Source organism: Serinus canaria, chromosome 3, assembly GCF_022539315.1.
Source record: "Serinus canaria isolate serCan28SL12 chromosome 3, serCan2020, whole genome shotgun sequence".
NCBI classification, from domain to species: Eukaryota; Metazoa; Chordata; class Aves; order Passeriformes; family Fringillidae; genus Serinus; species Serinus canaria.
In genome coordinates this window covers 85,078,010-85,091,321 of record NC_066316.1, presented here as the reverse complement: position 1 = coordinate 85,091,321, position 13,312 = coordinate 85,078,010, and the positions used below count along the sequence as shown (strand labels likewise).

General features: G+C 35.5%; 1 protein-coding gene and 1 long non-coding RNA gene across 2 annotated transcripts in view; both read left to right on the top strand.

Annotated features, from left to right (window-relative positions):
- Positions 1-13,312, top strand: part of LOC127059378 (uncharacterized) — a 768,519-nt gene that overhangs the window by 389,592 nt on the left and 365,615 nt on the right. The window lies entirely within an intron of this gene.
- The window catches only part of ADGRB3 (adhesion G protein-coupled receptor B3), a 446,607-nt gene that overhangs the window by 205,813 nt on the left and 227,482 nt on the right, over positions 1-13,312 (top strand). The window contains exon 10 of the mRNA XM_050972295.1: positions 11,922-12,116. Coding sequence (XP_050828252.1) covers positions 11,922-12,116 — 195 coding nt within the window. The remainder of the gene's footprint in view (positions 1-11,921; positions 12,117-13,312) is intronic.

Here is a 13,312-nt window from a genome sequence, read left to right as displayed (position 1 = left end):
AGTTATTGCTGTGTGTTCTTCAGGTTGACTCAAGACTTGTACTGTGACCAACATGGTAGCTCTGTAAATCATGCTAGAATGGCACCATATTTTATCTTAAAATCCATTTGAAAGTCTATTTGTAAAGATGGAGAGTCATTAAAGCTAAAAATACACCCATAATGCTAAAGATAATATACTTTGCTGGTAATCCCCAGCACCATGAATAACATGGCTTTTTCCAGTCACTTACAGAATGTGCCAGGCAGAATTACTGCCTCTACTGCATGCCCTGGTGCTTCAGATGGAGGTTATGGCACCTCTGAGGAAAATGGGATTGTCTGGACTCGTGGACCACTTTTCGATACATATATCAATATTATGCTTAATATTCTATTGCAACAGTTTCAGAATAATTCCCAGTCTTAAAATAATATATCTCCACAATATGTTTTTGAGATGAGTCTGTACTACATCTGCATTTTTTGTTGATGGAGAACTGAGACCACTTTAGCAGGAAATTTATCTCAAGTCTTCTGAATTAGTGCCTATCCACTCTTCTTTCTTAATGTTCCTACATGTCCATGGGGCAACTCAGAAAATTCCTGGCATATAAAAAATATTACAAACACAAAGCCTCTAAAGAGATTATGCACTTGAACATGATGAAATACTACAGGGGTATGGTTTGACTTGTGGAGATCAACACTCAGTTTATGACTTTCAAGGGCACCGTGTCCTACAGGATAGGAGTTTGAGAAAAAGCAGTACAAGAGAATTATGAATGTCAGCTGTGTTACAAATGTACAGCCTGTACTTCTGTTAGTTTATTTTACCTTGTGCACTGTGCTACAGGTTCCTTTTAAAGCTAGGGATGATAATTAGATCTCTTTGAATAACAGAACCAATTAGTCATGAACAATTTATCCTACATTTGGTACAAATCAATCATTCAATGAATTCAACAAATACTGTTTGACCAGCTTTTACAGCTGGTTGACTAATAAGAGAATTTATTCACTGAATATATTAAGGGACAAAAATGCCCAAATACATGAAATAAACCTTTAGGAAATTATTTGCTTAACTGTAATAATAATATTTAAAGAACCTAGTTAGGATTATTCTCCCTAAAGCACTATAAGTGGAAAATTCAGAGTGATGAACATGTAGACTTTGCCTCCTGGACCTAGAGGATCAAGCAATAACTTGATGAGCAGAAAAAGAAGCACCACAGATCATATACCAAATTTTGGTCTGGTTTTCTTGCATTGTCCCATTGTGTCTGCAGCTTTGCATTAAGAAAATATTCTTGGTCAAGCACATTGTCTTGAGTCTGTTACCAGTCATTGTAGCTGAGAAGAATGTTTTGCCCAATTATGTGCAATTTTTTAAATGTATTCTAGAGAAAGAGGGGATTATAACAAGAAATTCTTTCAAGTGTCTTTTTTATTATGGATGGAAATGAAGTAAAGTCATAAGGTTTAATAAACTCTAGAGGCAGAGGATATTCTTTCTTCAGTTCCTTCTGGAAAGTTCTTAATCACATACTGATTACCAGAGTTTTGTTAATAGTAAGGAATTTCTTTCCTATCTTTAATTCCATATTAAATTCTCAGAATTTGGAGGATTTTTCCTTTCTGTAGGATACACATAATTTGGGTTTTCAGGCCATTTTACCAAATCAATTACTTCTATAGCAGAAGTTATGGACCTTGCTGAAGCTTGTTTTCTCTTTCTACCCTTGGCATAAACTTTTATTTTCTGAAAACTGAACTACTTCAGTCTAACTAACATATTTTAATCTCTTTAAAGTGTATCTGTTGCTAGCTTAATGGACTGTTATATGTAGAAAGGCAAATTAGATGATGATCTAATGACCCAAAGTTCATCTGTATAATATTACAAAGTATGTTCCTCATTGCTCATTATCTTCTTTTGATCTGGAAGCAGAAAATTATATGCCTAATTATTTCACATAGAATTGTGTACTTTACCCAATACTTGGCTAGTCTGTGAGGTCTGTAAGGTTTTTTTTTTTTTTACTTTATTTGGATAAATAGGGTAAAATCCTTCCTGAGACTTAGAAATTTATTTGTACTGTGTTTATGGGTGACTGCAAGACCAAGAATAGAATCAGTGATTAGGACCCCACAGGCCTACTTCAGATAGTATACAAGAAAAAAAAAAGACTGAAATGCCTCAAATAAGAGTACATTTTCCATTTGTATGCTCTTGAAGCCTATCAAATTTGGTATGGTACAAGCAATAGGACTAAAAAGCAAGACCTCAGAATTGGGAATACCCTACATTATCATGCTTCCAAGAAGCATAAATAAAGAATTCTTGATGTATTCTTAATACAGTGTGAGGAAAATAGCCACCTAAATTAGAAAAAAACACAGCAAAATTAACAAAACAAAACTAAACTAAACCAACTGAAACAAGAAGCCACTCACCTCACCTCCAACTGTCCAAAATCTAAAAATGCTAGAAAGAAAAGACTTGAATGGGGACTAATGAAAAACATTAAAATGAGATTCAAATAGTTAGGTGTGGAAGAGCAATGAAATTTCACATTTTATGAGCTTTGTAGGAATTGAATTTTGAAGCTTTTCCGACCATTTTTAATGAAAACCATTAATACATAAATCCTTACCATGGAACTTTAGAAACTGATTTAGGATTTATTGAATTACCAAAAAAAAAAAAAAAAAAAAGAGAGAAAAAAAAAAGTTAATTTTGTAAGGGATCAACTTAAAAAAGTATTAGTAATGCATTATTGTCTTACCATACTGAAATAGCCCTTTTGCCTAAAGTGAGTTTTTCTCTACATGTCATTTGCACGCTCTACTTTGGAAGAGATTTGAACTACACTCATAAATAATGAAGACTAAAGCCTGTTTTCAAGAAACTTTGTTCGTAAAAAACTTCTCCAATAGTATCAGAAAACCTCTACTAATACAGACCCTTTTATAAACCTGTATAGCAGTTTTCTAGCCTAGATGATGAAATTCTGTATTTAGCTGCTGTGATAAAAATAAGGCAGTATTTTAACAGAGTCATAGAATGGTTTGGGTTGAAAAGGATCTTAAAAAACATCTAATTCCATTCCCCCTGCCATAGGCAAGGCACATTTCTGAAGATCAGGTCCCTCAAAGCCCCATCCTACCTGGCCTTGTACACCTCTAGGGACAGGGAATCCACAACTTCTCCAGGCAACTTGTTCCAGTGCCTCACCACATTCACAGTAAAGAATTTCTCCCTAATATCTAATCTAAATCTACCCTCTTTCAGTTTGAAGATGTTCCCCCTTGTCCTGTCACTACATGTTCTTGTAAAAAGGTACTGAAAGGCTACTATAAAATCTCCCTAGAGCCTTCTCCCAGCTGAATAATCCCAACTCTCTCAGCCATTCTTCATAGGGCTGGTGCTCCATCTCTCTGATGATCTCCATAGCCCTTCTCTGGACTCACTCCAGCAGGTCTATGCCCTTCTTATGTTGGGGGCCCCAGAAACAGTGCCACTTTTAGTGATATAACACCTAATATAACATGCATTCATGCAAAATGGGCTGCTTTTTATCAGAAAGTTGAAAAAGTAAAATATATCTTAACTCTTGGGAGTTAGGAAGTAAAAATCTACATATGAATTACCAAATTGATGTCAAAATATTAGCACTTACAAAGGAGCATGGGAACTTATGCAGGTGAATCTTTACATACCAAACTAATAATATGGCCATAAAAATGCATTTCTGCTGCTTCTGCTCATACTATAATTTTGTTTCAACTTTTTCCACAGCAGCGTTATTCACAATTTTGCAAGTGCTTGGCTAAAATATAATTTGATAAAAAGAGCTTTGAGGTGAATAATGATTTGCTCAGCTGCAGCTCATTAGAGATGATTTTGTTTTTCCAAATTACATTACAAGGGCAGCATATCAGTCTGTCCATGTACTTCTCACTGAAATGACTGCTGTACTCTGAGGAATGAAAGGCTTCCTACTAAAAAATTTACTGCTCCTTTTTTTTGCTAGTTTAGTGCTTCATTTCTTTTTATATAGCCATGGAGCAAAACAGCCAGGCTTAGTTTTATAGATTTGAATGCAGAGGCCTCAAAAAACAACATTTTTCTTCTTCCTCAGCCTATACTTATATTGGTATATGCCAGCTATTCCTCTTTGCCTTCACAGATTTTTATAGGCAGGGGTGTCAATATATGATCTGCTTTTCTTTCCTTGATTCCCTTGTAAGACCAGAATCTGCAGCTCTGTTTTGTCATTTCCGTTATCTTGTCTGGAGGATGACAAATTTTTCTCTCATCAGAGAGCAACTGATCAAGAGATTGTACAGGCAACAGTTTTCTCCTGCCTCATTAACATTTTCCCATTCTACACAGGAGAAGATTAAAACTTTAGGGGAAAAAATCTAGTCACTGTTGACTTGATGGTGAGGGCACTCTAGAACTACCTGAAAGGAGGTCTCTTCTCCCAGGCAACAAGCGACAGGATAAGAGGAAATGACCTCAAGTTGCACCAAGGAAGCTCTAGACTAGATATTAGGAAAAGTTCTTCCTGGGAAAGTTTGCCAAGCCCCAAACCCTGGAGGTATTTAAAATACATATAGGTGTGGCACTTGGGAACACGATTTAGTGGTGGATTTGGCAGTGCTGAGATAACCGTTGGACTCAATATTAAAGGTCCTTTCCAACCTCAATAATTCTAAATAATAAAAAACTCTATGATTCTATGATCTTGTCAACAGATACATGCACCTCTAGTCTTAGAGACACCATACAGTAGGAGAAAACATTTGTCTGCTTTTCTGCACGAGCACATCATAACTTAATTCAAACTGGGGAGTTTCTTTTCTTCCTTCCTGCTTTTGAATATCTGTTTTTTATTAGCCAACCAATCCTAGTTGTTAAATTAAAAGTCCCCACTATCATTTCAGGGTCCATAAAAATTTTTTCCGTATCTGAAACATACACATTTACCAAAGATCAATAAGTGTTTAAAATGAAATGTGCTCCTGTGTTTGCTGCTGCTGCTGTGTCTTCTGCAGCAGTGAGCAACTGAGTGTTCCCTGATCACACTGATATTCCCAACCAACCAACCAACACTGAAGCCACAGGTGAACTTCACTGAGGCATGGCCAGAGGTAAAACAGTAGAAAGCCATTTAAGAACTTGGTAAATAAAGGTTTCATCTAATTTTCCCTTAAAGTCTATCAGAACTGCTGGAACCTTCACTCCAACTGAATGTGGCACTGGCTGCCAAATGACTGCAACAGTTGGTTTGGCAGCAGGAGACAAAGAAATGGTCACAGCATCTTACACTTACAATTATTCCCCTGCTTTTGTTCACTACTTCATTTATTGCATTCCTCCAACATGGTTTATAAAGTACATGAGGGTCAAAGGATTTTTCTCTTGTCCATTACTTTATGAAACACACCCATGAAGAGATTAGGACTCCCAAATAATAATAATTTCCTTAAAAATAAAACTTCTTGGTTATTCTTGACAATAAAAGTGAGTGTCGTGGAAATGACTGTATGGAAAGCAAAATGGTATAAGTACAGAAATTGGTTATAATCAAAAAAGCATTTCAATTTAAGCATTTATCAGAGCTTTATGGTTTAGGGACATATACTGACAAGGATGACCATGTAGCATAAAAAATGAAAGACAGCTCATTTGTACTACATCCCTTTGTGACCTGTAACCTCAGCCATTCAGTCACTATGGAAAACCAGGAGACTTTACCCCAAGCAATGTTATGTCTGTCATAAAATGAAAACAACCCTCTCAGAGTCCTCATTCTCTTTTTCCTCTCAACTCTTGTCAGGTTGCATTATACATAGATAACACAAATCTTGAAGACATGCCCTCTGGTTAAAAACAGAAACAACAGTAACAACAACAAGATCTCTCACACAACATGCCAATGTGAGCAGAATTTAATCACAAATAATTGGAATATTTAAGAGCAGTGCTTAATAAAATAATAATACAAGCCTTAGTCAACAAACATAAAAATGAATATAAGAAAAAAGTGATCTGTTCAATGATTATTCAGTCCTAATCCTGAGACTCATTTGTTATTCTACTGAGAGTAGTCTTATTTATTCAAAATATCCATTAAAATGTTTAGTTGGATCTGTGCACAAATCAAAATACTGAAAATGTGCAATTACTTTCCCTGTGTTACCTATTTAGTGGCTCTAGCTCAAGGATTAGAATTGACAATGTTGATGATGATGAATATGAGGATGATGATGTTGATTAAAAAAAAGGAATTATGTTATGGGCTAAAGTGGTAAAAAATCTCTTGAACAGCATAGTAGGTGTCTTCTAAAGAGGGCAGAGGAAAAAAAGAGGGCAGAGGAAAAAAAGGTACAGAAAGAGTGAAGCATTCCTCTGAGCTGTTAACATTCTTCTAAAAACATCTTTTACCTCCATACATATTAGATTTTTTTTTCAAAGATTCTTTTATAAACATGATCACATATGGAAGAGCACATGCAATTTCATCTGTGCTGATATTCATTTGCCTGAGATTAATGTCTAAAACAGCAAAGGATTCTGTGTAAATAACCCACCTTCTTTTCTCTAAAACCAAATCCATATTTTAAGGAACATTTAGCTTTATAATATTTGGAAGTATATGACAGTGGCATGACTGTTTCGATATAATGCAGTGATCCTAATTTTTTTTCCATCTGTATGCATTTTAAATAAGTTCCCTGAAGCATTAGGTTGTAGTGGTTTCAGCTGAGTGCACAGAGGCACAGATTGATGCACAGTTTCTTCAAAAACTTGGTTCAGAAGATTGCACACCATGATTGTATAAATGCAGGAAGGCTGAAGTTTAATTTCAGAGCACTCCTTAAACTTTGTCTTTTCTGGTTGGGATAAATTATAGCAGGCTTTAGTTTCAAAACGTTTGCAGGGATGTGTTACAGAATTACAGAATTGAAAGGAAATTCATGAGATCATCCAGCCCAAACTTGTGTCCTATCAGAATCATCTATACTTGTGTTATTCCAGCTTTTTATTTTTCTTAGCTGTTATCAAGGCCTAGAGTGTGGAAGTCTGCATAGTGTGTTCAGGTAAACTGTACATCATTTCCTTTCCAGTTGTAAAGTTTTCCTTAATTTATATCCTTAATCTTCCTTGACACAATGTATACAAATTACTTTTTCCCCTTAGTGCTGCACACAAAGGGAATATATGATTGCCTTCTTCTTTGCACAAAATGTTTATTTAATAGTGTGTTGTCGTGATTGAAATTGAGACTACTAACTAATTTCACTGATGAAAAAGTGGAAAATTACTTTGTATTGCTTGAGGCACTTCCTTCATATAATACTGAATATATAGAAAACATCTCTTGCATGACATTAGGTTATAAATATTTGAATGCATACCTGAAGATGCACAGCCCTATCTTTAGACTTTACTCTGTTTCTTTTAAAAGATGGATGAAATTATATTCTCAAACACTGAAACAGCCTGAAAATAGACAAACAGATAGTAAATAATTTATTATGTTGAGGGAAAATAAAGTTCTGTGCCAAAACAGGTAAAGGACTGTCTATTGATTATCAATAAAAAAAACAGCCGGTAGATGAAGATTTTGTCAAATAGGAAAAACTTTCTTATAATTAAACTTTGTCAAATATGAACAACTTTCTTACATTACAGGTGTGATGTGAATATTCTTACAATTTCTATATCTAAAGTGTACTATATTTTACAAAATATTAGTCTTGGGTTCTGAAATTGAAAAGCAAAGTGATTTGCTTTTCAATTATTAATTTCAGGATATATTTTTATTTCCTCACTTTTTTGTAGGGCTTACTAATTTGGGTTCTTATAGTTCCCCCTACCATAAAATGTGTTAATGACATCATTAGTAATACCTGGCCATGAATCCAGTATCATCCTAAAAAATAATGAAAAATGGTTGGTGGTGTAGTTACTATTCAAATTAATAATTCTTTTCAGTCTCTTATAGGTTTTTTGAGGGTTCATTGTTTTCTGTCCTTTTAAACTACATCTAGTTGTTAAGTCTGTGGTAATTACTATGCAGTAATAAATTGTACTCCAATGCCAACAGCCTAGGAGATCTGACTTTCTAAAGAGGCATTTTTATTATATCATACTTTCTGATAAATCGGGGCACAAAGGCATCTGGACCCTGAGTCAAAGTCCAGTTAAACATTTCAGCAGTTTTTCAAGTATGCAGCCACCCAGTGCAGGCTGATAGTGGCTGGGCTGACAACTGAAGTGTCAGCTTAACAGCTGCTTCATTTCACTATCTCTCGGCTCATAAACTTTATTTTTAATGAGCCTGCCTGTAGGACCACTAAAAAATGACCTTCACTCAGGGCCTAGAGTGGTGACCAAAAGAGATTTCTTGGGCAGTGCATAATATCAAAGTAACTGTAGCACAGAAAATAAGCAGTAGGGTGAGAAAGACGTTATAATATCTACTGATGAGAATATTCTATATTTTCATGCAGAAAGATTATTGTGATAACTGTGCAATAATTCACTGCCTTCAATTTATACTAATCTGAACATCTTCAGTAACTTTAATGGTATTGTGCCAGTTTACATCAACTGATTGAATGGCCTGTGATTTTAAAGTTGTGTTTAGGAGTTGTAAGCTGTCTTAAAACAAGAAAATACATTACATAATAAACAGATAAAAAAGAGGCTGTTAATTTTCCCCTGCACATTGGTTGCTGGTCTTAGAAAAAAACTGTCTTAAATAACTCTAATTTTCACCACTTTTCTCAGCTAAACACTTTGCAACCTTCTGTTTTGCTGTGCTGTTTGTAAGGATATGCTGCTAGTCTAACTCGAGGCAGTGTGGGTCTGGAGAGGTAGCTAGGGATTGGGGAAAGGAACTTCCGTATTGGAGCTTGAGAGGATGAAAAGAAAGGTGCTCTTGGAGCTGTGTATGAGTGGTGTGGATGAGGGAGAAAGGATCCTTGGGCTGGGAAATCAAGCTTTCTGGGTAGGTCATTTAACAAAAAAAGAATTTCAAACTGAGCTGTGGTTTTCAAGAGTCAGTAAATTCTGAAATACTTTGAATCTTCAATACAACCCTGGCTACTTTTGAAGCAAGTGTAATAACTTAGTCCTGTGACATTGTGGGCACCTTTTTTATCATTGTGTCCAAAGAGCAACCAAAATGTCTTCCTGAAAACACTACAGGCCATATTACAGCTCCCATTTCTGTCAGAGATCTGCAAAAAAACCAGAGCCTTACTTGTTTGGAAGTATTAAAACCTGTCAAAAGTAGGATCATTTCCATTTATTATTTGCATTCCAAAAGCAGCTGAGGCCGAGACTTCCACGGGCTTTGTAAGTCCCAAAACCATCAACAGCTTAGCCCCTGCCATCTTTAAAATGTGAATTTAGAGTCCTGCAGGAGCATAGAAAAACAAATGGGAGGTGAACATTCATATGAAGCAGAAGGAAAGAAAATAAAGCACTACAAAATAACTTGCTGAATAGTTCAACAGCCTTCCTGCCAGTGTTTGTACAGGTGTAACAGCACAGCAGAGTTTTTGTGAGGACTGATCAATTGCTGTTATTTTTGATATTGAAAGAACATCTTTATTCACTCTTAAACCCTCCCTTCAAGTTGTGTGATGCCTTTCCTACAGTACATTCAAATTTGGGAGTTCAGCTATATGGACAGTCTTTTATGTCTTTTGGGCTTGACTAAAGGTACACTCAGTATTGTTAATCCTCAAAATCTGGAAATGTGTTCTGGTGTAAGGAACAGGTGGATGAGTTACAGCAAAAGTTCTACTCTTTGGTGTTACTGTGCTGGCTGATGCTCTTTTTACTTGCTACTGAGACACAAGGCGTGAGCAGATGAGACAAATAGCAATATTTCACAAGAAAATTTTCTCAGCAAAAATGCACAAATCAAGTTCATGTTTGCTTTTATTTGTTCCCAGGAAAGCATTTCATAATGTTATGTGTACAATATCAGATTCGTGAATTTACTGAAATTAATTTCATTCCTAAATTCTCACACCTTTTTCTTCAGTGTTGTTTTCCTACACAATTATCTCCAAAATCTCCTTCTAAAAGGAATAGAAACTGCATAAAATTAGTTCTGCAAGCAAGCTTCTTGCCTGATTATGTATTGCAGTATTCTGAAGACTAAAGGAAGTATTTATTTTGAAATATTTGTTTTAACAATGCAACCGACCAACAAAACCAATTAATGCTCTTAGTTCTTACTGGGTTTTTTTCTAAATATTAATAATACTATTTTGCCTGTACCTCTGTACTCATGATATGGAATAGATTCACTCCCTGTCCTTGATGCAGCAGGCAGGTATTATCCCAAGTCTTAAGTCTGAGTTTTTTCAAGGCACTGGTGGTCCATAAAAATCCCCAGCTGCTCTTAAAGATGATTTAAGAGCTTCCTCCATGGAGCAATACTGAGGCAGCCACTTTGCCCAGCCCCAGCTCTGTTACATATGTCTAGTTTATCTGAGGACTGGTTGAGAATGTAACCAAAATATGAACCAAAAAAAACCCCCCACCCTGCTTAGAATTAGTATGTCAGAGGATGATTGCAATTTTTAAGCTGCTTTCATGGGAGTTATTTTCAACCCTTATGAAGAGTTTTACTACATAGTGTATCCCTATGCATTATTTTATATAATGAAGGCCTACATATTGACACCAAGTGTCTGGGGAGATCTGAAAGTGGCAAAAAGTATCTTTACACTATTCCTTCTACATCACCACCCTATTATCACAGAATCATCAATGTTGGAAGAGACTTTCAATATCATCTAGTTCAACTGTATGTTACATTAGTAATTTTCCCTCTATATGTTAGTAATAAGGCAAGTTATATGTCAGTAATAAGGCAAGTTAAAAAGCAATTGAAGATACCTTTTTATAGACCATGACAACATTTTTGTTGCCAGTTTCATAGTATTTTCAGCCCTCCTGCTTAGAATGAGATCTGTCTGGCTAATTCTCTTTATATAAAAATCTTTAAACTTAGGATATTTTATGATTCTATGTTATTCTAGTTTTCAATTCAGAAGAACTTGTGCTTTTATACTTAAATTATAATGTATATTTAAAAATAGGTTGTTTAACCCATGTGCTCTTTCTATTAGCCTTGTCTGGCCTTGTCCTGTCTTTGTGATTATCTATGCATCTTCCTGAGATGCTGAGTCAGCTTTGAGAATTAACCAGATCCACAAGTTCAGGTTCTTATCAGGAGGGTACTTCTAGCATATTTGTTTTGGATCACTAGCCCTGAACACAGCTGGGAGATGCTACTGCTAAAGTGTGCTCTTTTGGCAGATACACTGGAGCTATTCATAATTTAATTTGCATTTCTTGGAAAAAGCAAACAGGATTGTTCCAAGTTAACACCTTTGTGCCAGTGCTACGGAAGAGAGCACCATGACCAGCTTCCAACTAAACCCCCTTTCTTGCACTGACTAGCCAAGCTGGGCTAGCAGCAGTGAAAGGTTTATTCTCTTATTGTAAATAAGATAACAAGTACTGCCTTAGCATTTATTCCTTTCAGAGGTCTCAGTTGTTAAATGAGGGGCTGCTGTGGTTGTACAGGTGTTCCTCTGAGGAAGGGCAGTTCCTTGCTGCATCATGACAACAAATTAAAGCTGCAGTCCAGCCCATGGAATTCCAGGAAGCAAATGTGTGAAACACAACAAATTCAGAAGCTTTTGTTATAAAGTCAATGATGCTCTGATAAAAATAATATTTCTATCACTGTAGACTACTATTTTGTCTTATTTAAATGGGACAATTTTTTTTTCTAGTTTTAACATGTAATATTTTGGCTGTGTTTAGGTTTTTTTCATACATTTTTCTCAGTAAAGTAGGTTCTGATAATAGCTTTGTTTCTTTTGCTACAGATTAAAGAGCATCTTGCCAAGGGTCAGAGGATGTTGGCTGGTGATGGCATGTCCCAAGTAACCAAGACACTATTGGATTTAACACAGAGGAAAAATTTTTATGCTGGGGACCTTCTAATTTCTGTGGAAATTCTCAGAAATGTTACAGACACATTTAAAAGAGCAAGTTACATCCCTGCATCTGATGGGGTGCAGGTAAGGGAAACATTGTAAAGGTAATGTTTCAGTTGATGGAGTTTATGTCTGTGTATTGCAGTATAGTGCATGGCAACTGGTTTGCCCACAGAGGAAAACAAAGTCTTCCACGTGATAGACATCAGCATTCTTCACATAAAACTAAGATCCAAGTGTGAAATCAGAAGAAGACTCAGCTACATTTAATAAGACAAATATCAAAACCAATGCAGCAGGTGAAAAATTTAAAATGCTTGCTTTGTAGCATTTCAGTATCTTTGTCTTTCAAGGTTTGGTCTGATTGATAGGAGGTGTTGGTGTTTTTTGGCACTAAGAATTTTGCTCTTTGTTCCAGTTCATTTCAGTTCAAAATCCATCCACAATGTTATGTAATTCTGGCATTGGTTCTTCATTTCAGATAAATAAAGCTCATTAAAATTGCACAGGATTAATGGATAGTGCATTTTATATAAATTTTTTATTTTACATGTTAGATTAACTCTTCTTGTGCAAGAGGACAAATAAAATGCTGTCAGAGATAAAACAAATGTAATTATTTCTACAAAATTGGCTGGACAACTCTTCCTCAGGACTTCTGGATAAAGACACTGGTTTCATCTAATATGTGAAAATTTTAGACACTTTTCAGAGATTGTAGATTACTGACAAAGAATACTAAGGAGGCAGATGTGTATAATGTTTATGAACAAAACAGTTTAATGATCATTCATAAATTACTAATGAAGATATTAATGCAGGTCATGCATAAGTGTTTGTGTAAAGGTAAGCATAAATTATAAATACACTTCAGAATAGATGCATGCAGGTGAAGGGAGATATGTTGGAAAAGACATTTTTCACAGTTAAGTTTTCAAGACTTGCTATGCTATTTTCACTTTTCTAGCTTTTCTATGCACAAAGATCAATTAACTTCCACAGTAAAACTGACATATCTTTTGTTGGCCTGTAGGCAGCTGAAAGTATTTTTTTTAAACAGTGCTTTTTAAAAAGTATGTTTGCTGAACCTTTTTTTTTTTAACTGAATGAGAAGATACCTATTCAGTAATAGTTTTACTATTAAGCAGGAAATTTTCACAGAAAATTTTCATACAGTGAGGAGTCTGATAGCCCAGTGTGACTTCTTAGTGGTTCACAGGCACTGCAAAGTCTTTATTAGGAGTAGTCCTGAGAAATTGAGTGAAATCTTGAGTGATTTT